The 27,420-nt window shown below is 36.3% G+C and overlaps 1 protein-coding gene across 4 annotated transcripts in view; it reads left to right on the forward strand.

The window, feature by feature from the left end:
• Positions 1-27,420, forward strand: part of PIBF1 (progesterone immunomodulatory binding factor 1) — a 298,753-nt gene that overhangs the window by 122,275 nt on the left and 149,058 nt on the right. For all 4 annotated transcript variants that reach the window (XM_001136372.5, XM_063792192.1, XM_054665364.2 and 1 more), the window contains 2 exons: positions 7,256-7,406; positions 15,804-15,894. In XM_001136372.5, the coding sequence (XP_001136372.1) occupies positions 7,256-7,406; positions 15,804-15,894 (242 nt within the window). The remainder of the gene's footprint in view (positions 1-7,255; positions 7,407-15,803; positions 15,895-27,420) is intronic.

Raw genomic sequence — 27,420 nt, forward strand, 5'->3', positions numbered from 1 at the left:
TATACAAATGGCCAGTAAACATGAAAAAATGCTCAACATTGCTAATGATTGGGGAAATGCAAAACAAAACCACGATACAGTACCCCCTTACTCCTGCAAGAATGGCCACAATCAAAGAATCAAAAAGCAGTAGGCTGGGCACGGTGGCTCACACCTGTAATCCCAACACTTTGGGAGACCGAGGCAGGCGGATCACCTGAGGACAGGAGTTCGAGATCAGCCTGGCCAACATGTGAAACCCTGTCTACTAAAAATAAAAAATTAGCCAGGCATGGTGGCAGGTGCCTGTAATCTAAGCTACTCGAGAGACTGAGGCAGGAGAATCACTGGAACCCGGGAAGAAGAGGTTGCGGTGAGCAAAGATCGTGCCACTACACTCCAGCCTGGGTGACAAGAGCGAGACTCCTTCTCAAGAAAAAAAAAACCAACCAGTAGATGTTGGCATGGATGCGGCGATCAGGGAACACTTCTACGTTTCTGGTGGGAAAGTAATCTAGTACAGCTGCTATGGAAAACAGTGTGGAAATTCCTTAAAGAACTAAAAGTAGAACTACCATTTGATCCAGCAATCCCATTACTGGGCATCTACCCAAAGGAAAATAAGTCATTATTTGAAAAAGATACTTGCACACACATGTTTATAGCAGCACAATTCACAATTGCAAAATCGTGGAACCAACCCAAATGCCTATCAATCGAATGGATAAAGAAACTGTAGTGTGTATGTATATGTGTGTGTGTGTGTGTGTGTGTATACACACACATGATGGAATACTGCTCAGCCATAAAAAGGAATGAATTAACAGCATTTGCAGTGACGTAAATGAGATTGGAGACTATTATTCGAAGGGAAGTAACTCAGGAATGGAAAACCAAATGTCACATGTTCTACTGATATGTGGGAGCTATGCTATGAGGACTCAAAGGCATGAGAATGATACAATGGACTTTGGGTACTTAGGGGGAAGAGTGGAACGGGGAAAGGGTAAAAGACTACAAATATAGTGCAGTGTATACTGCCCCGGTGATGGGTGCACCAGGATCTCACAAATTACCGCTAAAGAACTTAACTTGTGTAACCAAATACCACCTGTACCCCAATAACTTATGGAAAAATAATAAATAAGGGCCATGTGGCTTTAAAAAAAAAAATTGATTATTGGCATCTGAGCCTATAGTCTCTGCATCAGTAGGCAATATACCAAGTGGGTGGTATTAATCTTTCCTCAGCTTTTAAATATTAAGTAAACCCCAAAATAAAATGGAAAGAAAAAAAGCTGATCCAGTAATTTTACTTAAAGGAATTTTATCTAAGGAAATAGAGATACGTATAAAGGTTTATATAAATGATGCATGTCGCAGCATTATTTATTATGTAAAAATTAGAAGTAACTTAAGTGTCCAACAGTAGATAAAGTTTTCAATTAGCATATTATAAATTGTGTATTTTGCTGTGTCCATGCACTGCATGTTCTTGGGTATTTTAGATTTGGGGAAAAGGCTAATTAAAAACATGGAATGAAGGATGCAGTTAGGAAATTAGTATGGTCTTGACTATGGTTTACATGTTCAGTAAAAATCATCAATATACATAGAAAAACATTTGAAGGAAATAAATCTTTTTTTTTTTTTTTTTGAGACAGTCTCACTCTGTCTCCCAGGCTGGAATGCAGTGTCACAATCTCGGCTCACTGCGACCTCTGCTTCCCCAGTTTAAGCCATCCTCCCACCTCAGCCTCCCGAGTAGCTAAGATTACAGGCGTGCACCACCACGCCCGGCTAATGTTTTTATGTTTTTCGTAGAGACGAGGTTTCACCATGTTGGCCAGGCTCATCTCAAGCTCCTGACCTCAAGTGATTCCCCCTGCCTCAGCCTCCCAAAGTGCTAGGATTACAGGCATGAGCCACCGCGCCCAGCCAAATATATCCAGATATTAAAGTTTATCTATAAATGGTATAATTATGGGTGATTTTTATTTCTTCATTCTCCCCCCCTAGACTAAGACCTTTTTAAAAATATGCTTCCAGGTCTCAGCCAGAACCTGGCACATAGTTAATTGAATTGATAGTATGCAGTACTTTGTAACTGAGTGTTTATTAGGCAGTAAGCACTGTGCTGGGCCCAGTTACACACACAAATTTTAAGAAATGATTCCTATCTTCAGGAAACTAAGAATTTGGAACAGAGCTTTGAATAGAGCTTTCTGTAATGATGGAAATATTCTATATCTGCAATATCCAGTTCAGTAGCCACTTGCCACGTGTGGTCATTTAGCACTTGAAATATGGCTACTGCACTGAGGAACCAAGCTTCTTTAGTTAATCTTAATTAAATTAAATCTAAAATTAGCTACATGTATTTAATGACTCTGGTATTAGACTGCATGCTCTAGACAATTAACCAGAGCATACACATCCTTACTATTAGGCAGTGGTAGGATTTGAAAACTTTTCTCCTTAGTTTGATCATAAAAGAAAAATGGAAGGTATTTTCTGCCCAAATAGAATTTCTTCTGGCAGTATTGGGTAGGGATTGGCCTGTGGGCTTTAGGCTCAACAGACCTAAGATTTGAACCCAGTTACTCACCACTCTGGATAAATTACTCATTTTCTTTGGGAATAATAATAGCAACTGCTTCATAATGTTGTTATATCTGTTTGGCTCATATAAAACAACCATTTATGCTCAGTACCAATTCATAGAAATCCTCAAAATATTGTTTTGATGCTATAGAATTTTGTTTTAGTTAAGTTGGGAAATGCCAGGAAAATGGAAGTATCCTTTCCCAAAAGATAATTATTTGTTGGGTAAAAGATTTTTTTTTTTCACTTTTCAGATCCCATAATAGTGTACCCACTAATAAACTCAAGCATTTTAATCTTCCAATTTTCCTTTCTGCATATGAAGGTTTATTTTACAGTTACAAAAATATGAAATTATAGGTCATTAAACAGAAACTACAATGCAAAGAAACTGAAAGTTATTCAATTAGAAGCCTTTCTCAATTGAAAATCAGATATTAAAGTAGTTTCCCCCAAATTATAATGCAATTCAGTTACAGGATAAATATCATAAAATAGAACTGGTTTGTCTTTATTTTGGAAATACATGTTTTGCATACATTTGTCATTTATCCAAAATATCAAAATATTTCTTTTTTTTTTTTTTTTTTTTTTTTTTTTTTTGAGGAGGAGTCCTGCTCTGTCACCCTGGCTGGAGTGCAGTGGCACTGTCTCGGCTCACTACAACCTCCACCTCCCAGGTTCAAGCGATTCTTGTGCCTCAGCCTTTCAAGTAACTGAGACTACAGGCGCACGCTACCACACCCAGCTAATTTTTGTATTTTTAGTAGAGACAGGGTTTTGCCGTGTTGGCCATGCTGATCTCAAACTCCTGACCTCAGGTGATCCACTTGCCTTGTCCTCCCAAAGTGCTGGGATTACAAGCGTGAGCCACCATGCCTGGCAAAATATTTCTTTTTTAATGGCATTCATTTGATATTTTAAGACCACATAATATAGAAAATACACTTATAATACTAGGTGACAATATTCCTTTACACAGCTGTATGCACTAGATTTTTTTTTAATGTATAAGGTGAGAATAAAAGATTTTGAAGAAATACACCATAAAGGGGGGTTGTTAACTAACAAATCAGCCTTGACTCATTTTAATGTTTTATTTCTACTTTTTTGTTCTAGAGAAGTTATATTATTTAATATCGCACAACTAGTAAGTGACTGAACTGTGATTAGACCTTAACACCTGACCAACCTCACTTTAAATCCCATACTTTTTTTTTTTTGAGACAGAGTCTCACTCTATCTGTCACCCAAGCTGTAGTGTGATGGCATGATCTCAGCTCACCGCAACCTCTGTCTCCCAGGTTGAAGCGATTCTCCTGCCTCAGTCTCCTGAGTAGCTGGGATTACATGCACACACCACAACGCCCGGCTAATTTTTGTATTTTTAGTGGAGACAGGGTTTCACCATGTTGGCCAGGCTGGTCTTGAACTCCTGACCTCGTGATCCGCCCATCTCAGCCTCCCAAAGTGCTGGGATTACCGGCGTGAGCCACCACACCCAGCGTAAATCCCATACTTTTAACCACCACAATATTTAATATTTATTACAGTAATCTCTCCAAGATTACACTTCTGGAAATTACTCTGATTAGTGAAACTAATTAAAGGGCCTCAGAAAATAAAGCCTTAGTGAAAAACATAAAAATATATTAAATATATATGTATGTTTAAAAAGACAAGCAAAATTTGTAGATGGTGTCTACTTATAAAGCAAATCAACGTTCAGTATTTAAAACTTTTTTCCTATACTTTCTTCAGGAAAATGCTGTAGAGTCATAATCTGTTGCAGGTGATTCTCCCACACATCCTTTTTTTATTGCCTTTAGCTGGTTACAAACAAAATTGATTTTATAACCTCCAAAAAATTGCAACTTGCAGTTTGCAAAGGACTCTCATAGACTTGTCAACTTGGTCTCTGGATGCAGGTGACTAGTAATTATTATGCTTTGTTTAAAGGTCATATATGGAAAAACACCTTTCTAAAAAACGTTGTGGTTCTAAAGATTCTGGTTGATAAAACTGAGGCTTGAGGGCATTTCTTAACATTGTGTACCCCTATTAAACTGAAGCCTTGAGAAGGCAGAGAGATTATTCATTTATCATTGTGTCAGCAGTGCTTAACACAGTGCCTCTCTCATAATGAATCCTCAATAAATACTTGATGAATGAATGGTTTGATTAACAATAATGTAGTATCATAGTTTGAATCTTTTGGTGGGGGGGATTCTACAAAGTATTTTTAAGACAATTCTTATTTATAATTAATTTATAGAGAAATAATTTCATCATGGTAAAGATAATGGACTTTTCTGGGCTTTTACCCAGTATTCTCATTGATTGTTAATTTGGAGATTATTTATTTTTGCTTAATTATTAATTGGCAAAGGCTCCCAGAAGCGTTGGCTTTATATATTTGTCTCTGTTTAAGGCAAAATTATAATTTTGTATTATCATTATTTAATCTTTGTATTATTCAGTTAATACATGTATTATTCAAAGGAAGGAAAATTTTACTGTGAGAACTTTATATTTAATGGATTCGTAAAATTAATGGGCTTATTTTATGTATCCATATTTAAACTGAAATGTTCATGTATTGATTTTTATTAAAACAAATCCTTAATATTATAGCCTACCATGGGTCCAACAGTCAAGTTCTCTTTGGCATTTCAGAAGCAGTAATAGGTTTACTTATAACAACCACTCAGACAAATCCACAGAAACAGAAAATTCTCTAATATGGGGTACTAGAGGTATTGGGAGATACCCCACATCAGTAGTTTTTCGGGACCTCTCTTTCACATTATGAAGATATTTTTTAAATTACATCTCTCGTAATGGTTTTTAAATCTCTCCTTAAAATAATATCTTATAAAATATCCCATCTTTAACATTTTGATTCCTTGTCTCTAATCATTTCTCCTGTTTTTCTTCATGTGGTGGTTTTGCAGGGGGAGGTGGGGTACAAATGAAAAAGTATCAGCTCTGCTGTGGGAATAGTCATTTAACACTGCCTTTACTGATTCTCTCTTTTGACAGTGGAATTAGTTTCATCAGCCACCAGATTCTTAATGAATTACATCCCAATGTAATGAACTCCATGTAAGCCCCAGATAATGTCACTGAGCAATGATTTTTTTATAATGAATTAAGAAGTTTCTAGAAAACACATTCCCAACAAGCAAGAATAAAGAAGAAATAATGCTAAAACACACATTTTGTTTCTTCTGACCCAACCAGAGCCACTGGAAATCACCATAAAAATGCTGTTCCCATTTTATTCCTTCTCCACTCTCCAAAGGAATGTATATGGAGAGTGAGGGATAACGTTTTGTTTACTTTGGGGGAAAGTTTTGCTGAAAATTGAAGGAAATGATCTGAAGTAAGTTAAGGAAAATTATAATTTCTGCTCATTGAGAACTGTAAATAGGTCTTCCTTCTCCCTTTTTCCACATCACAGAAAACATATAATCATACACATTTTGTTTTGTGAACTTTATGTCATTAGAGAAAATAGTTGTCTTTAAAAGTGTTTAATTGTAGAGAATTCAAGGTAATTAAATTAGTGGAACTCTATTTGCATGAACTATTTCATGCAGAATTGTCATATAGTTATATTTCTTACAGTAGCAATAGTACTTTTCAACACTATGTTCTAGGTACTCTGCTAAGCACTGTAAATTTATCATCTCATTTAATTTCTTTCAACAGTGTTTTAAGGTAGGCCTATAAAGAATAAGTAATTGCCTAAGATCACAGCTAGTAAGTGTCAAAGCCATATTGAAATCCAAATTTTTCTGGCTCCAAACCATATTCTTCACTGTAGTAGTCTGTTGCCTCTCAGGAAACAGTATATTATGTTGTATTAGAAAGCAGGTGTAATACCACTCCATAATTTAGTCTGTAATAATAAGTAAGCATTCTAGATAATTGGAATTTAAGCATTAAAACATTTCCGTATCACTAGAGGCATCTCTTTTTTTAGTTAATTTATTGTTGTCATCATGGTGTTTCCTTCAATGAATTACCATTGGAGTGTAGGATTTTTTGCTTGTATACAAAATGACTCCAATTTCCATGCCCTTTGCATCTCATTTTTAATGTGTTTTCGTTGTTCACAAAGGCATTTTCTGATACTGCTTCAAGCAGCACTTCACATTTACCTTTTGATTTCCTGCTTTGAATTTATGACTGTTCAGAAAACCAAAAATGTTATTAAGATCATAGTAAGGGTAATTCAATAAGCTCTGATGGAAAATTGAAGGATTTATTGTCAGTATATCGTTTTTACAAACAGCTTTGTAAGCCTCTGTCAAATAGCTTTGATTGCCAGATAAATGACCTCTATGTAAATATGACATTGTATTTTTTAAAATTCTAACAAGCAAATGCTAATATTACTCCTATAATTATTCCTAATTTTAAATTCATTTTTTATTCAGCTTATAAAATAAGGATAAGGTACTTCATAATTTTCAGTTAAAAACAACTGAATTATTTACCTTAGAAATAAATATATTTAATTTCCTCATTAGTCATCTTAATTGAGCTACTTTCTCTTAATATTTAAATAATTAAAAAAGCCCTATGAATGTCTTTGCATCATGTTTTTGTCTTAACTGTGCACCTGTTTAATTCTGCCTTTGTAATTCTTCTCCTTCACTATTAGGTTTTAACCAAAGAATTTTATAGTCTCCAAGCCTCTTCTGAAAAACGCATTACTGAACTTCAAGCACAGAACTCAGAGCATCAAGCAAGGCTAGACATTTATGAGAAACTGGAAAAAGAGCTTGATGAAATAATAATGCAAACTGCAGAAAGTAAGTCTTCCCCCACACACACATGCACAACTTTTTTTTTTCTGGCAACAAAAGACGCCTGACATTATTTCTAAAACTACTTTGGGATCAGGCACGGTGGCTCATGCCTGTAATCTTAGCACTTTGGGCGGCCAAGGTGGGCAAATCACTTGAGGTCAGGAGTTCAAGACCAGCCTGGCCAACGTGACAAAACCCCATCTCTACTAAAAATACAAAAAAAAATTACCCAGGAGTGATACTGGGGAATCCCAGCTACTCCAGAGGCTGAGGCAGGAGAATTGCTTGAACCCGGAAGGCAGAGGTCGCGTTGAGCCGAAATCATGCCACTGTACTCCAGCTCAGGCAACAGAGTAAGACTGTCTCAAAAAAAGAAGAAAAGAAAAAAATAAAACTACTTTGGTATATTTTCTTAAAATATAATTGGTGACTATTTCTAAATAAAATTATGTATTTCAAATATTCGTTCATCTTCATCTTAGAAATTGCAGTCAAAAAAGAAACAGGTTAAATATGATAGCTTTTATCTTTTCAATTTTTTATCAAATTCACTTCCTCCAGAATTGTTAAGTATTTACATCTGTCAGGAACTGGGGATTAGGAGTTCATGGAAATAATTCCCGTCTCAAGGGGTTTCTAATCTACTGAGAGAGGTGAACATAATAACAAATAATTAGAGTAGCAAGATAAATGCTATAAGCAAAAAATATGCAGTTCTCAGTGGAAATACCAAAGAGATCATTAATTAATCCCACCTTTAAAGGAGGTGAGGCATATCTAAGAGGGGAGATGACACTGCAATTAGTCTTTTCTTTTTTCTTTTTTTTTTTTTTGAGACGGAGTTTCACTCTTGTTGCCCAGGCTGGATTGCAACGGTGTGATCTCAGCTCACCTCAACCTCTGCCTCCCGGTTTCAAGCGATTCTCCTGCCTCAGCCTCCGGGTAGCTGGGATTACAGGCATGCGCCACCACACCCAGCTCATTTTGTATTTTTAGTAGAGACAGGGTTTCTCCATGTTGGTTAGGCGGTCTCAAACTCCTGACCTCAGGTGATCTGCCCGCCTCGACCTCCCAAAATGCTGGGATTACAGACGTGAGCCACTGTGCCCAGCCTTGGAATGAGTCTTGAAGTACAAATAAAAATTCATTTGAGGGTACTGTGTTATAATCTTTGATCTTTAATTTCTGTTTTCCTTTTTTCTTGTTTTCCCCTCTTGTTATCTTCCTGTCTTATCCCTAACGTTAATAAATATTTTAAATTAACATTTCACCATTGGCTGTGATGTTTGCTACAGTACATTATTTGTGTTCAAAAGTCAGATAACCATGGCATTCTTATAAAAATGGGTTTAAACTTCAGTTGAAGTTGAATTTGAATCTAGGTAGGGTTCTAATTATTTTAGGCACATTTTTGCATAAGGACTGTATTTACTTTTAGGCCAAATGTAAGAAAAACTTATTTCTTTCCTATCATTGTCCTATTTCCCATTTCCAAGGTCAATGTCTGATAACTGCAATAGATTTTAAATTTATCTTCAATTTCTTCACTGGAGTCAAAGTAATCTTTGTAACATTCAAATTTTCATATCATATGCCTGCTTTAATGACTTTTATTGTCTTCATTAAGACAATAAAGTCAAATTTCTTTACATGACTTCATGATTAGACTCATGTTTATCTTTCTGCTTTCATATCTTGCCATTCCCCTCCATATCATATTATTGTTTTGAAAGTTTCATACTCTTTCTTATCTCCTTAACTTTGCATATGTCCCTTTGTCTAAACAAATTAGGAATAGAAGGGAACTTCCTCGATCTGAAAAAGGGCATTTATAAAAACCAACAGCTAAAATTGTACTTAATGGTGAAATATTGAATACTTTCCCCATTGAGGGGGAGAGTAAAACAGGGTTTCCTATTTTCATGATTTATATGACATATTAAGTGCTGTATTTGAATTCCTAACCTGTGAGATAAGGATAAGAGAAGATATATATAAAAATCAGAAAGGAATAGTAAGAATCTATTTTCAGATTACCAAACAACTACTAAACCTGATAAGTGAATATAGCAGAATATATAGTCATTACCCAAAAATATACTAGAAGTAAACAATTGGAGAAGTAAGTAGCAACAAAAAACACAAAATACTTAGGAATAAATTTAAGCCAAAAAACCCTACAGATCATTGCTAAGAGAAATTAAAGAACCACTCCCCCCCAAATCACGAAATATATTGTGAATTCTATCAATTCAGTGTTCTTCTAGTCACAGTGGCAGGAGGCTTTTTTGTATTTCATTCATATGGAGTGCAGAGGACTGGAATATCCAAAGCAATCTTGAAAAAAGTTGAAGCCCTGTGTGGTGGTGCACTCCTGTAGTCCCAGCTACCTAGGAGGCTGAGGCAGGAGGATTGCTTGAGCTTAGAGGTTAAAGCCTGTAGGGTGCGATGATCGTGCCTGTGAATACCCACTGCACTCCAGCCTGGGCAACATAGCGTGACCTCCTCTCCTCCACAAAAAAAAGAACAAATTGGAAGAATTGCACTACCTGTTTTCAAGATTTACTATAAAGCTTCAATATCAGGATAATACAGTACTGGCTTAAGGAAAGACAAATACAGCAATGAAACAGACTAGAAAACCCAGAAACAGATCCATACTTAAATAATAATTTCATTTTTAACAAAGGCAGCAAAGCAAACAAATGGTGAAAGGAAAGTTTGTTCAATAAATGGTGCTAAAAAAAAAATTGAACATCTTTATGGAATAAACTTCCATACACCAATATTAATCTGAGACGATACCTAAATGGAATAGCTAAAACTATAAATATGTAACAGAAAACATAGGTGAGTATCTTTACAACGTGGAGTACATTAAGACTTTTTTTGACATGGCCCTTGAATGTAATTATCATAAAAGAAAAACTGATAAAGTAGATGTCATCAAAATTTAAAACTTCTGTTCTTCAAAAGACACCATTAAGAAATGAATAGCCAAGCCACAGACTCAAAGAAAATAACCACAATTTTATATCTGACAAAAGAATGATACCCAAAATAAGAAAATATTGAGGAGAAAATATTCACAAAACATAGATTAGACAAAAGAAAATGATATCCAAATGTGGTGGGCTGAAAAACATCCTTCTAGAGATGTCCATGTCCTGTTGGGCATAGTGACTCATGCCTGTAATTCCAACACTTTGGGAGGCTGAGGCAGGTGGATCACTTGAGCTCAGGAGTTCAAGATTAGCCTGACATGGTGAGACCCCATCTCTAGAAAAAAAGAGAAAGAGAGAAGGAAAGAAAGGAAGGGAAGAAGGAAGGAAGGAAAGAAAGAAAGAGAAAGGAAAAGGAAGGAAGGAAAGAAAAGAGAAAAGAAAAGAAAGATGTCCATGTCCTCATCTTTGGAACCTCTGAAAAAGCTGGAAAAGGCAAGGAAACAGATTTCACCATAGAGCCTTCACACAGAACCAGCCCTACAAAGCATTGACTTCAGGTCAGTGAGGCTGATTTTTGGACTTACAACCTGTAGAGCTATAAAATAATAAATTTGTATTGTTTAAACCATAAAGTCTGGCAATCTGTTAACGTTAGCAGTAGGAAATTAATGTACCAGAATATATATTTAAAAATTCATGTAACTCAGTGATTAAAAAAAAAATAGTCCTGTTTAAAACATGGGCAAAAGGTTTAAACACTTCACAAAGGAAGACATGTGAATGACAAGTAAGCATAATAAAAGTATTCAACGTTACTAGTCATGAGGGAAAAGCAGATTAAAAGCCCAGTGAGATACCACTGTATACCCACAAGAATGGCTGAAATTAGAAAGACTGACTATACCAAATGTTGGTGAGAAGTGGAGCAACTGGCAGTTTCTTACAAAATAATTAAACAACCTAATCAGTGATCCAGCATTTCCGTTACTTACCCAAGAGAGAAGAAAGCATATGCACCTTAAAAGATTTCCTCTAGAATGTTCATAGGAAATGTATTCATAATAGTCAAAAACTGACAACAGCCCAGGTGTGTATCTCAAAGGAAAATGGTTAATCAAACCATTATACATTCATGTAGTAGAATACTTCTCCTCACTGGAAGGAAACAATTGGCTTACTTAACAACATGGATGAATCTGAAAAACATAAAGTGTACTTTATATAATATAGTATGATTATACTGTATGATTATAGTATGTGGTATGATTATACTATATGATTATAGTATATGGTATGATTATACTATATGATTATAGTATATAGTATGATTATACTGTATGATTATAGTATATAGTATGATTATACTATATGATTATATAAAGTTCTAGAAGAGACAAGTAATCTATGATGAAAAAAATCAAGGGGTGGGGGTAAAAATTTTTTTTTTATTTTTAAAAAGACAAAAATCAGAACTGTAGTTGTCTCTAAAGATGATTGTCACCAAAAATTAACTGAGAAAAGTGACATGGAACTTTCCAGGGTATTCAGATGTTCTATATATCTTGACAGGGTTTGTGTTAAACACATGTGTATACATTTCAAAACTTTTACATTTCAAAACTCGTTGAATGGTAGACTTAAAAAATAAAAATAAAATTTATACATGGTGAAAGTTACAAATCTTATTTTTTAGAAAATAACTGTAAATACATATTGAATTATAATTGATGATTTGCATGTTAAACTGTTGAGGAGTGAAGTGTGCAAATGTCCACAACTTTCTTTGAAATGCATCAAAAAAAACATTCATGGAAACAGGGGTGGATATATGTATAATAAACACATAGTATGTTTGATTTAGAATCCAGATGTTGGAGCCAGGCACAGTGGCTCATGCCTTTAACCCCAGCATTTTGGGAGACCAAGGCAGGACGATTGCTTGAGCCCAGAAGTTCAAGGCCAGCCGGGGCAACCTGGCAAGACCATCTCTACAAAAAAATAAAAAATGAACCAGGCATGGTGGTGCCAGCTACATGGGAGGGTGAGGTGGGATGATCGCCTGAGCCCTGAACGTCAAGGCTGCAGTGACTGTGTTCACGCCACTGCACTCCAGTCTGGGCGACAGAATGAGACTCTGTCTCAAAAAAAAAAAAAATTGCAGATGTTGAGTATATGGATGTATACTGTACATTTTTTCAGTGTGTCCACATGTATAAATATTTTCTTAAAAGCTGCAGAAAAATAGAAATTAACTTTTGTTATGATACTATCTAAACCAACTTCAAATAAAATAGATTTACCTGTACTAGAAGATCAGTAACTAGGTTCTCTATCAGTTCACATTGGAAATTAAAATATACCTTGTCCTTATTTAATGAATACTTATCGATTAACTAAAATTTCAAAGAAGTGAGCACAGACTTTTTTTAGTACTACATTGTGTACAATTTTCAAAGGCTTGCCATTTAATTCAGGTAATTTCGGCTGACTTTTTTCACAGACTATTTTTAATACTACATCGTGTACAATTTTCAAAGGCTTGCCATTTAATTCGGGTAATTTTAGCTGACATGAAGGTGATTAGCCTTCATTTATTAAGGTGTAACCATAGCAAATTAAAGTATCTTATTTATACTTGCATTGCTTTCTGTAATCAAATAAGTATTATTTGGATATTTGAGTTTAGTTTTCAAAGATTTCATCAAGTTGTTAAAAGTACAAGTATTGTCTAAAAGCTAAATAAACTCATATTAGAAAAAAAAAAAGCAACCTAGATTTCTAGTTGTTAAATTCAGTTACCTGCCACACATCCTCATCATACTTATAACCTTCACTAGGCATTTGTCAAATTTCTCAGAACTCCCTTCTCTTTGCTTCTTGAATCACCTGCCTTTGTTTATTTTCCATCATTTAACTTCTGGATAATCTTATCCCTTTCCGCAACTTCAGTTACTATCAATAGGCTAGTAATTTCTATAGTTAGACACAGGGTCTCACTGTGTTGCCCAGGCTGGAGTGCAGTGGTACAATCATAGCTCACTGCAGTCTCAAACTCCTGGGCTCAAGTGATTCCCCCTGCCTCATCCTCCCAAGTAGCTGAGACTACAGACACATGCCATCATGCCCAACTAATTATTTTTTGTAGAGACACGGTCTCACTATGTTGCCCAGAGTGATCTCAAACTCCTGGCCTCAAGGGATCCCCCTGCCTGGGCCTCCCAAAACGCTGGGATTATAGGCATGAGCCACCATGCACAGCTGAAAATTTAACATTATTTGCATTTCCTCTTTCTTCCCTGAAACTTCCTAATTTTTCTGTACAGTTGCTCTCTCTATTAGCAGATACTGCATCTCAGATTTAATCACCTGTGGATTGAAAATATTGGGGAAAAGACAATAATAAAAAATAATACATTTTTAAAAATACAATATAACAACTATTATATATAGCATGTACATTGTGTTAGGTATTGTAAGTGATGCAGACATGGTTTAAAGTGTATGTGAAGGTGTAGATATGTTATATGCAGATATATATATACCATTTTATATAAGGGACTTAAATCATCTGTGGATTAAAACTTCACATACCTTACAAGTCTATGCTTCTGCACATGGACTTCTCTCCTATTCCTTCACTGAATCTCAGTCTCCCCATATCTACCCTATACCTTGTAGCATGGGAAATAGTGGCACTCAGATGCAGTTGCCCTGCGTTCTGCTTCTAAGACACATTGTTCAGATCTCTTTAATAGCATTGTTCAGATCCCTTTAGTAGCATTGACCAAGTTGTATAATACATTGTTTCTGTAATTAATCCCTGCTAGAATAGTTATCCCATGATTTATTAATCCATTAAGTATTAAACTCACATTTAGCATGTCCATTAATACCTAACTTATGGGTTTTTGAGATGTGAACTAAATTTACCCCTCTCTCCTCTGAATTTAGAACTATTAAGGAGAAACAAGAGTCAGTTACATATCTAAATGTTAGCTCTAGTTCCAGTAGAGCTTATTTGGAGAACTCATCTTGGATCTGGACTTACCTGCTAGCTGATCATAGTATTGGTAATGGCATGTATCATCTCTTCCATGTGTCTCTCTCAACTAATAATTCTTCCTCAGAAAGCTAATCCTGATCCACCATGAAAGATAGGGACAAAATTAAAAGAAAACAGTTAATAAATGTTTCTAAAATCTTTACTACAGAAGGGCCAATCAACAAATGTATCCCTATTACATTGATAGGCATGCAGAAGATGAAACATGATTATGGTTGTAAAATATGTGGCTTTGTTTTAATTCTGAAATATTCCTGAAAGTGAATATCTTTTTAACATTAAAATAATGGCTGGTGATAAATAATATTATGAAAGTTTTTATATGTCAATGACTGCTTTTACTTGAGCTATTAAAACTATAGCCTTTGATGAAATAATTTTTTTGGTGTTTTGGGGGTTTTTTTTGATGATGAACTATTTTTTGGCCAGGTGCGGTGGCTCACACGTGTAATCCCAGCACTTTGGGAGGCTGAGGCGGGCAGATCACCTGAGGTTGGGAGTTTGAGACCAGCCTGGCCAACATGGCGAAACCCTGTCTCTACTAAAAATACAAAAAAAATTAGCCGGGCTTGGTGGTGGGCACCTGCAATCCCAGCTACTGGGGAGGCTAAGGCAGGAGAATCGCTTGAACCTGGGAGGCAGAGGTCGCTGTGAGCAGAGATCACGCCATTACACTCCAGCCTGGGCAACAAGAGTGAAACTCCATCTCAAAAAATATATATATATATATATATTTTTAATCCCAACTTGCAGTAAAATGTCATTGCATTTCAAGTTTTTTACCCAGAAGATGTTAACCTGTTAGTTAAAATTCCTTTCGGGAAGTAGTGTGACAATAGCAGAATTTAAAAGTAAATTATTTTCACATAATTTTTTTACATTTAAAAAAAGTAAGGCCATCAATACATGCTTAGAGCTGCACAGTTTTTAATAGAGTAACCTACATAAGTACATAATTTTATTGTTGCAAATTAAAATAAAGTTGTTCTGATAAAATAATATTTGTTCTAATTTAAAAATCATTTATCAAGAACAGAATTGATGACTTTGATATGTTATCATTATTTGTTATATTACATAGCATATTTCATGCAAAAAGCCTTTGAGTCCTTCAGAATAATACATGTATTATTATACTTTTTAACAAGAAAACCTAACATGATATGATGCAGTCCCTTATACATTTCAAAAATAAATGGAGCAAATTCAAGCAAGGATATACTTTAAGAAATATGTTTCTACTTACAAATGGGCTGTTTAAGATTACATATTAGCCCTTTCTAATGTTTTTATCCTCCCTAATTTGTTATAACCTCCTTTATTTTCACTTCTGCCATCTTTTTTAAAGGAAAAATAAAGTTATTTCACATTATACACTTTAATATTTTCCAGTTGAAAATGAAGATGAGGCTGAAAGGGTTCTTTTTTCCTACGGCTATGGTGCTAATGTTCCCACAACAGCCAAAAGACGACTAAAGCAAAGGTAAAATCAATATATATTTATTTTATTTATCTACTCAAGATGAATGTAATTACATTTGTGCTTTCTGATAATGTGCTGAGTTCAGTGACAAAGTCCTTTATTCTTACTCTGCATAAATATTAAATTTCTCACAAAATAAAACACTAATAATCATGTATTTCATATATATTTAAATAAATTTAGTGGTTTGTAGAAGTGTACATAAGAATTTCTGTAGAATTAGATTCGATGATAAGGACCTTGTTTTTATTTTCACATTAATTTCAGGTGAGCTACAAATGCTTTGTATCAAGAATATTCAGATTAAAATTCATTGTGCTTTTTTTTTTTCTTTCTCTCATTTTTATTCAATTGCCTACATTCCTTCACATACACGTTAGGGAGAGTGATTTGGAATTAATGCATATATTGTAATTGAAACTATGAAAGGCTTTACAAAACCAAGAGAATATTTAGAAGATCCACTAGTTATCTTGTGAGATAATGTTTAAAAGTACAGTCAGCCCTCTATATCCATGGGTTTCACATGTGTGAATTCAACCAACCGCTTATCAAAAATATTCGCGAAAAGAATGGATGATTGCATCTATGCTGAGTATGTGCCGACTTTTTTTCTTGTCATTATTCCTTAATACAGTTATTCACATAGCATTTACATTTTGTTAGGTATTATAAGTAATCTAGAGATGATTTAAAGTATATGGGAGGATATGCGTAGGTTGTATGCAAATATTATACCAATGTATGTAAGGGACTTGAGCACTCATGGATTTTGGTGTCCACAGGAGGTGGAGAGTGTACACTGGAACCATGCATCCCGTGGATACCGACAGACAACTGTACGCTAACAGAAAATTGTACCTACATTAATCAGGTTTCCAGTTGACCTGCCTGATTTTTATTCCTAACTCCTCTCTTGCACGAAAATTTATCCTGCTTTGCAAAAACATCTCACGGCCCCATTCACTACCACATCAAATCCATCAAATCTTAATGTTTCTTTCAGACTTCCAAGCGCCTCTATAATGTAGCTCTATCTCTCCAGCCTTATTTGCCTCCCTACCCAAAATGCAGTGGATATACCTATTTCTCTGCCTATAAAGCAACTGTTTTGTCTGTACCACACAGCAGAGCATTTCTCTTATCTCATTAGCTATCATTTCCTGTGTAATTTACCCATCTAGATGGAAAGTTCTTCGAGGTCAGCAACTACCTATTTTTTTTTTTTTTTTTTTTTTTTTTGAGATGGAGTCTCATTCTGTCACCCAGGCCTGGAGTGCAATGGCACAGTCTCAGCTCACTGCAACCTCCACCTTCCAGGTTCAAGCAGTTCTCCTGCCTCAGTCTCCCAAGTAGCTGGGACTACAGGCGTGCACCACCACACCCTGCTAATTTTTGTATTTTTAGTAGAGATGGGGTTTCACCATGTTGGTCAGGCTGGTCTTGAACTCCTGGCCTTGGCCTCAAGTGATCCACCTGCCTCGGCCTTCCAAAGTGCTGGAAACACAGGAGTGATCCACCATGCCCAGTCTAGCAACTACATCTTTTTTTTTTTTTTGAGACAGAGACTCACTGTGTCACCCAGGCTAGAGGCAGTGGCACGATCTCAGCTCACTGCAACCTCGACCTCCCAGGTTCAAGCAATTCTCCTGTCTCAGCCTCCCGAGTAGCTGGGATTACAGGCATGTGCCGCCATGCCTGGCTAATTTTTGTATTTTTAATAGAGACAGGGTTTCACTGTATTGGCCAGGCTGGTCTCAAACTCCTGACCTCAAGTGATCCACCCACCTCGGCCTCCCAAAGTGCTGGGATTACAGGCATGAGCTACCACGCCGTGCCAACTACATCTTATTCTTGTTTATTTTTCACTTTCTCTATCTAACTCAGTGCAGGATACCTAGTAAAATTGTTTCTTCATCAGAGCGTTTGAGAATTCAGAGTTGCTTTTTTTTATGTGAACTGATTTAGACATTTAGAGACATTATACACTAAGAAAATGACTCAGAAAATAGAACATCTATATGGCTATCTTAAATGATGTATCCTCATTAATATAGTGGTGAATAAAAAAAATAAAGTGATGTAGAATATAGAGCACTTTATAGAAAGCAAGAAAAGGATGCTTAGAACTTATGGCTCTTACCAGTTAAACTAAATATATGCCAAATTTTGATCAAGGCGAGCTGAATAGAAAGTATCAATTTGTAGCTGGAATGTTTAATTCTGTCTGGTGAGGATTCAGATATTTCAGAATTATGTATTTTTAAAAAATCAGTCCCATTCCCATTTCCTCTAAAAGTCACAATGGGTAACCTAGGATATTTTGTAATTTTCAGCATATCTGTTTCTTAGTCCAATGTTGCCTAAGGAAGAATAGAACATAGTTTTGTGGGTAAGAGACTTATCAGTAGTAAATGATAGGTAAAATACTAAAACTTGAAATTTAAAGGGAAAGGTCATATTCTTTTCTCTATTTTGGCCTCTGAATCCTTCAAAAGAATCTTTGTTACAAGAAAAAATAGGGCTGGGTGCAGTGACTCACACATGTATTCCCAACACTTTGAGAGGCCAATGCAGGCAGATTGCTTGAGTCCAGGAGTTTGAGAACAGCCTGGGCAACATGGCAAAACCCCATCTCTACAAAAAATACAAAAACTTAGCTGGGCATGGGGACATCTGCCTGTAGTCCCAGCTACCCTGCTCAGGAGGCTGAGGTGGGAGGATTACCTGAGCTCAAGTGGTCGAGGCAGCAGTGAACCGTGATTGTCCACCTACACTTCAGCCTGGGTGACAGAGTAAGACTCTGTCTCCAAAAAAAAAAAAGAAAAAAAGAAAAGAAAGAATTCTGCTGTTAGAACTTTGCTTTTCTTAGCCCCAAATGCTGAGTTCTTCAGAATCACAAACGATTATTGCTGTTGCACTTTACTATTTTTTTAAGAATTTTTAAAAATAGAGGTTGGTTTTTAATATTTAAAGTGAGGATTTAAGGAACCACAACTGATTCATACTCGAAATAATGTTAACTGTCCAAATATTCTAAAGATTCTATCACTGAGCTATCTATGTGCCTTGAACATGTGCCTAATGGGCATGCTATTAATATCTCCTGCCAGCTGGTGCCAGGCATTCTTCTCATGGTGAGCCAGAGGGTTATTTTGAGGAAGTGCTTCTCAGGTCATCTAAGCTGAATGACGGGAAAGTAAGGCTAGATATCCAAAGAGAACATTTATGCATTCCTTCATGCATTCAACAACTTTTATTGAGTGCTTACTGTATGCACAAAATTGATCAATGGCACTAAAGATCCCAGGTTAGGGTCTGACACATTTCTGAAGTTTGCAAAGTCCACATTTGAGTTCATAATGGATATTTATAAAGAAAGCAGTGGCTTTGTGCTCTTTTTATGTTTATTTAAGATAAAAGCAGTATAACCTTTGAGAGAATTATATGTAATCCTTCACATTTGAAATTAAAGGATTGGAGCCAGACGCACTGGCATGTACCTGTAATCCCAGCTTCTGGGGAGCCTGAGGCAGAAGGATCACTTGAGACCAGCAGTTTGAAGCTGTAGTACACTATATAATTGCACCTGTGACTAGTCACTGCACTCCAGTCTGGGCAACATAGAGAGACTCCCATCTCTCAAAAAAAGAAAAGAAAAAAAAAATCAGTGGAAACTTAAGGCGAATGATAAAACAACTCAGTCAGAACAGTAAATGAACTATATGCAAAATAAAGTTTTCATTGTACATCAGCCTATACCAAAATATATTAAAGTTTCAAAGGAATCCATTTTCCAACTACTACACAATAGATTCCATTCATATTAAATTTGATTTAAAATCTTATATGTTCAACAACCAGAATTAGATATTTTAGGGTAACATTTAATTGGAAGGAGATTTCTGATTTGTTATAACAGTAATGTTTATTTTATTTTATTTTTATTTTTATTTTTTGGAGTTGGAGTCTCGCTCACTCTGTCACCCAGGCTGGAGTGCAGTGGCATGATCTCGGCTCACTATAACCTCTGCCTCTCAGGTTCAAGCAATTCTCCTGCCTCAGCCTCCCAAGTAGCTGGGACTACAGGTGCATACCACCACGCCTGGCTAATTGTTTGTATTTTAGTAGAGACAGGGTTTCACCGTATTGTCCAGGCTGGTCTCGAGTGATCTCAAACTCCTAAGCTCAGGCAATCTGCCCACCACGGTCTCCCAAACTACAAGGATTACAGGCATGAGCCACCACACCAAGCCATGTTTATTTCATAAAATTGGAAAATTACTGGTAATCCTACCGTCCAAAATAACCACTCGGAAATGTATACAGATATATATATATACTTTCTTATTTAAGATATTATTGCTTGTAATTTAATAGTTTATTGTCATAGAATTCCATTGTAAACATTTTCTTATGTCATTGGATATTCTTCAGAAAGGTCATTTTTAATGGTTATCCAAAACGTTAATTTTTAGTACTTCCATTTTTGAGTGCTATATTTTCATTAGTTAATTGTATAGTTACTGAAAAATATCATTAATTGCCTATTGCAACCCAGGCAATACCACAAAATTAAAATGAGAAAATGGATGTGAAGTTCCTGACATAGAGTAGATCTTTAGTAAGTGCTAGGTCGTTACACCTTGATGTGTTCTTAAAGTAAATTACATAGTTAATTTTAGAGGAAAAGCCAGGGTTCTGAAATCTTTTACTAGGCACAATTTGAGTTTTCATTTAAGACGATATTGTTTTAAAATTATACAGAAGCTCTTGAAATAATTAGCAGGGATACCCCCCAAACATGAAACTTTCTTTAGTATCAGTCCATTTTTAAGAGTCTCACTCTGTTACTCAGGTCGGAATGCAGTGGCATCATCATAGTTCACTCTCATCTCAAACTCCTGGGCTGAAGCAATCCTCCTTTCTATCTTCCTGAGTAGCTAGGCATGCACCCTGTACCTGGCTAATTTTTTTATTTTTATTTTTTTTGTAGAGACAGGGTCTTGCTGTGTTGCCCAGGCTGGTCTGGAGCTCCTGGCCTCAAGCAATCATCCCACCTCAGCCTCCCAAAGTCCTGGAATTATAGGCATGAGTCACCACACCCAGCCTATTTTTTAAAACTCTTTCTGGGACACAATTATAGAAAGTTACAAGGGCTTATACAATTAAAGTAGATTAAAATAAAATGGGCTCTCCTTGACTAAACTTGAAAATCTGAAGTAATGTTTTCCTTTCAGTTGTGATTGTTTTGAAAATAGCAAACATGATTTTCTAGTTACATGTTTTGGTTATGCCCTTTAACCTGCCACACTAAATGGTCACACCCAGGCACTAACATGGTCTTTGTATATGCCTCTGTGTTTGTTTTGGCTAATCTGAATGTGGAGACTGTTTTGACGTTCTTAAACCTTTCAAATTGTAAGATTACTGCGTACTATAGTTTCTCTCGTTTATAAAAAGCTTTAAGTTAAAACTTTCACAGTTTACTGAGCTTCATAATAAAAAAAAATAAAGCAGAGGAAACTACCAAAATTTTGTGTATGACAAACATATTTTCCTTTCCTTTATTCTCATATATATGAGTTCTCATTTTTGTCCTTGGGGAAACTTGTACTCATTTCATTTGGGATGGCTTTAGTAATAGTTCTTTAAAAAGTTGCTGCTTTTCTATTCATGATAAATTTGGAAGTGTAAGCCTATAGAAGAAACTAGCGACAGTCTCATGTAACTACACATAATCAGCATGAGATCACTGTTTAGTCCTTAGTCATTTCCAGCTGAGTAGATAGTATAAGGACCAGCCTTAAGCTTTTTGAAAGTGGGATCCTTCTGGCACATGTCCCCTTCTTTGCAACCATCTTTCATGCCATGCTAGTAGAGACAGAACTCTGATCTACTGAAAACTGAGAAAGATCAAATAACTAATATAACTAATAAGCATGCCTCACATATTCTTGCTCATTTCGAGTTTTGGTAATAGTAAGACACCATACCAATACTGAAGAACCCAGAACAGAGCGTCAATCCTCCATTGTGCTTTGATATCTCAGATATAAACAAAACTCTGTCATGTCCACATTTGCTAGGCTAAAAATGTTAGGAAATTGTATGTAGTAATCAGAAATACAGACTGCCATGGACAGAGCCAAAACCAATAACCTGTATTTGGCATCAAGAAGTGCTAAGAGAGCTAAAAGATAACCCCTGGAGGAATACTAATTTGACCAAGTAACAGGTGAAATTTTGGGTTAATATTTAGGTGTACAACCAGTATACTGGTGGTGGTAGTTTCTAGCTGATATCAAACTTAATCTTGGTATAAGTGAAAATCATTTAAGCAATTAATGTATTAATTACAAAGAAGTGTTGTACCTATTTAAGTGTCCCACTAGATAGCTTATAAAAAGCATTGCTTTCTTGAGAAATTCTGTACATTCTACACTAAAAATAACCTTTAGCAAGAGTCATTTTTCCTGACCATGTTTATAGTTATTCTTCTTAAAGATCTTAGCGGGGCCAGGCACGGTGGCTCACGCCTATAATCCCAGCACTTTGGGATGCTGAGGCAGGTGAATCACCTGAGGTCAGGAGTTCGAGACTAGCCTGGCCAACATGGCAAAACCCCACCTCTACTAAAAAGACAAAAATTAGTTGGCATAGTGGTGGGCGCCTGTAATCCCAGCTGTTCCAGAGACTGAAGCAGGAGAATCACTTGAACCTGGGAGGCAGAGGTTGCAGTCAGCCCAGGTCACGCCATTGCACTCCAGCTTGGGCGACAAGAGCGAAACTCTAACTCAAAAAAAAATTTTTTTTAATAAAGATCTTAGGACTTGTTTTCATTGTATGTTTATTGTGTTAAGGAGGCATAAACTCAGCTGTAGTTGAGCAGTTCTTCATCTGTCTTGTTTTGAATTTCATTTAAACACTCTTCTTTCTTCCCACTTGTAAGATCCCAGACTTCTAAAGAGGATCCACCTATAGCACCAAATCACTCACCAAAGCAATATGCCCACTTAAAGTTTTAGGAGGTTGAATATAGAAGTGGTGAATTGGTATCTAAGACATTTGCCTTCTTCTTTGTGCACTTTTTAATTGCTAGTTCAATGCTTAATACTGAGCATTAGTTGTACTTTATTTTTTTTCTTTAATTGCCCATTATTGGCAATAGGTGTACCTTAATGTTGAGGTGCTGCAACTTCGGAGTATGGTTTCTAACAGTGTGTTCGTTTGAACAAAATGCACTTACAACAAGATCAGTCCAGAGGTACTTATCGCTATGCACATGTCTCACGCCTATAATCCCAGCACTGTAGGAGGCTGAGGTGGGAGGATCACCTGAGCCCAGGAGTTTGAGACTAGCCTGGGTAACAATGTGAAACACAGCCTCTACAAAAATTTTAAAAATGAGCCAATCATCCTAATGCACCTGTGGTCCCAGCTATGTGGGAGGATGAGCTGGGTCACTTGAGCGCAGGAGGTCAAGACTGCAGTAGCCATGTTTGCACCATTGCACTTCCTGGCCTGGGCAATAGAGTGAGACCCTGCCAGAAAAAAAAAAAGAAGATTTATTAAGTACCTACTCTGATAAGCTCTACAGTTAGATACCACAGGGGATAAGACTCCTGTCATTTTATGAGTTGCATCTGTTTAGGGAGAAATGATTAACATACATGAAAGAATATATAAACTTTAGTACTATATCATATGTTGGGTTAGGCTATGTCAGTCAGAGGAATAGAGATCCGTGAAGGCTGGCACAGTCAAAAATGGAGGAAGTGGAACTCGACGGGAGCCTTTAAAGAAAATCTTCAGACTGGAGGACCAAGAAAAGGCAGTGGAAGGAATACAGAAAACATATTTGTGAGACGTTAAGTAGAGTAGACATGAATGGCAAATAAGGTTAGTTCCAGTGAGATTATAGAGGGTCTTGATATTTTTAAATAATTTAGAGATAGAGTAAAACTAACCATGAAGGTCAGATTTGAAAGTGAGTGGGAACAGGATATAGACATCAGTTCACTATGTAAGAAATACAGATGTCTGACAAACATGAAACAATGCTTAACCTCACAAATAAATTTAATTTAAAACAGGATTTTATGTTTATCTATAAGGTTAGCAAAACTTCCAAAGATTGACAATGCTCAGTATTGGTTGGGTTATGAAGAAACAGGAGATATGAATGAACAGGAATTCATTCATTCAATAGATAATTTCTAAGTACCTCCTTTGTACCAGGTATTTATTGTTGAACTGTAACAGGTTTTTATATTTTCTGGATTCAAGTCTCTTAACTGATATGTGATAAGAAATTTTTTCTTCCATTCTGCAGATTGTCTTTTCACTGTTTTTTTCCTTTTTTCTTTCTCTCTCTTTTTTTTTTTTTTTTTTGAGACGGAGTCTCTGTTGCCCAGGCTGGAGTGCAGTGGTGCAATCTCAGCTCACTGCAAGCTCCGCCTCCCGGGTTCAAGTGATTCTCCTGCCTCAGCCTCCTAAGTAGCTGGGATTACAGGTGCCTGCCACCACACCCAGCTAATTTTTGTATTTTTAGTAGAGACGGGGTTTCACCATGTTGGCCAGGCTGGTCTCGAACTCCTGACCTCAAGTGATCTGCCCACCTCAGCCTCCCAAAGTGCTGGGATTATAGGCGTGAGCCACCACACCCGGCCCTGTTTTTCTTTTTCATGACAAAACTGAAATGGTTAAAATCTTTTTACTTTCTTAATGGTGCATTTTGAAGCCCAGAATTTTTAAATTTTGATGCAGTCCAGTTTATCCAATTTTTTTTGTTACTTATGCTTTTGCTGCCCTGAGAATCTTTTGCTAAATCTAATTTTGTGAGGATTTACTCATATGTTTTCTTCTAAAAGTTTATAGTTTTAGCTTCTGTATTTAGGTCTTTGATCCATTCTAATTAATTTTTTGGTATCATATGAGGTAAGGGCTTTGTACTGTTTATTAATGTGGCTACTAGAAAATTTTAGATTGCATATGTGGCTTGCATTATATTTCCATTGGACAAAGCTGACCTAGACCAGTGGTCTCCAAACTTTTTGATACGAATTTTTATTGGGAAAAAATTTGAGTACACACTCAGCAATATATGCATATGTATTCATATTTATTTATAGATTATGTACGCATGTGCTATCATATGAATAGTATGCACATAATGATATAAAACCTACACAGCAAATGAAAACTTAAGATAATTTAACATTAAAATAAATGTAAGTAAAGGTTCCCACAGTTCAACAAATAATTTTGCACATAACTACTTTTAAAGACCACTGGTCTAGATTATGATCATAACCTTCTAAATGACTGTAGTCTTCTTCCTTCTGCAGGCCATCCTGCACACTACTGATAGAGTACTCTTTCTAAAGTGCGGGCCAGATCATGTTATGTCTAACCAACTTCAGGATAAAATCCAAACATACAAGGCTTTTCATAAAATATCTCTGCCTATATCTCTCTAGCTTCAACCCTCACCATGCACCATATATTATTGATCTATACTCTACTACTTAGAATTTTCCCTAGCACTTCATCCTCTACATAGGCATTTCCCTCTACCTAAAATGCTGTTTCTCTGCTTCTTCACCAGATTAGTTAGTATAGTTTTTATTCCTTAGTGGTATGCCTTTTCTTAGCATTTAGCATACTACAGTAATTTTAAAATTTGCCTGTCTTCCTCAGTAGACTATTAGATCTTCCCAGTAGATATTATGTATTCTCAGTGTCTATGCAGATTATAGGTTTTTAATACATGTTTCTTCAAAGGAAGTGTTCATGAATATTTTTCGAATGAATTAATGAGTGTGTTTCTTCTAATTCACCCTGCTTTTCTGCAGTCATTGATATTCATCACCAAGAAAAAATAGTAATTTCCTTTTTTTTTTTTTTTTTTTTGAAACAGAGTCTCACTCAGTTGCCTAGGCTGTAGTGCAGTGGCACGATCTTGGCTCACTGCTTACTGCAACCTCTGCCTCCCGGGTTCAATAGATTGTTGTGCCTCAGCATTCCAAGTAGCTGGGATTAAAGATGTGTGCCACTGGCCGGGCGTGGTGGCTCACGCCTGTAATCCCAGCACTATGGGAGGCCGAGGTGGGCGGATCACGAGGTCAGGAGATCGAGACCATCTGGCTAACATGGTGAAACCCCGTCTCTACTAAAAGTACAAAAAATTAGCCGGGCCTGGTGGCGGGCACCTGTGGTCCCAGCTACTCAGGAGGCTGAGACAGGAGAATGGCGCGAACCCGGGAGGCAGAACTTGCAGTGAGCCGAGATCGCGTCACTGCACTCCAGCCTGGTGACAGAGCAAGACTCCAACTCAAAAATAAAAATTAAAATAAAAAAAAGATGTGTGCCACCACACCCAGATAATTTTCGTGTTTTTAGTAGAGGTGGGGTTTTGCCATGTTGGCCAGGCTGGTCTCAAACTCCTGGCCTCAAGTGATCTGCCTGCCTTGGCCTAATTTTTCTTTACTGTTTTTGTTTTACTGTAAGTATTATAATGATGAAAAACAGTTATATTTCTTGTTTCTGCTGTGTTCTTTTGCTTAAATATATCTTTATATTTCTTTTCATTAAATCTTAATATAATCTCTTATATCCTTAATAATACAATCTTAGTAAATCTGAGTATAATCTTTTAATGAAAGATTTTATATTATCTTTTGTTCTTTTCTGTGTGTGTGTGTTTGTACTACATTAGTGGGCTAAATGGGTCTTTTAGGGCAACTGAGAACTTTAATACCATTTCTAATATATGTATATATATATGTGTATATATATATATATATATATATATATATATATATATATATATGAGGAAATGTGTTTTACTGTTCTTACAACTGACTTAGAGGTGAGTTTTTAAAATGTGAACCCCATATATACTGGAGACCAATTGTACCATGTTGTCTTCTACATTATTATCATTATGCATCATAAATGACATCAACAGTCATATTAACTCACGGTCCTTCCCGTCACCATCAATTCTCAGAAAGTTTTTCTCAGTAAAATTGTACTATAAACTAGTAATCAGAGCACTGTAGAGTATATTTGTAAGCAATTTGAAGATACCATAGATACTTTCCTTCTATTTAGAGTTGATTTTCCTTACTTGGAATCTCCCAGTCAAAATCAGGGAAATTCCTTTTTGAAGAAAGTAGTCCTGGTGTTAAGGCTTAAGCACTAGCATACCAAGAATTTCTTTTTTTTGAGATGAAGTCTTGCTCTTGTCCCCCAGGCTGGAGTGTGATGGCACCATCTCAGCTCATTGCAACCTCCGCCTCCCAGGTTCAAGCGATTCTCCTGCCTCAGCCTCCTCAGTTGCTGGGATTACAGGCGCCTGCCACCACGCCCAGCTAATTTTTGTATTTTTAGTAGAGACAGGGTTTCACCATGTTGGCCAGGCTGGTCTTGAACTCCTGACCTCAGGTGATCTGCCCGCCTCAGTCTCCCAAAGTGCTGGGATTATAGGCGTGAGCCACCTCACCCAGCAAGAATTTCTTG

This window comes from Pan troglodytes, chromosome 14 (genome assembly GCF_028858775.2).
Source record: "Pan troglodytes isolate AG18354 chromosome 14, NHGRI_mPanTro3-v2.0_pri, whole genome shotgun sequence".
NCBI classification, from domain to species: domain Eukaryota; kingdom Metazoa; phylum Chordata; class Mammalia; order Primates; family Hominidae; genus Pan; species Pan troglodytes.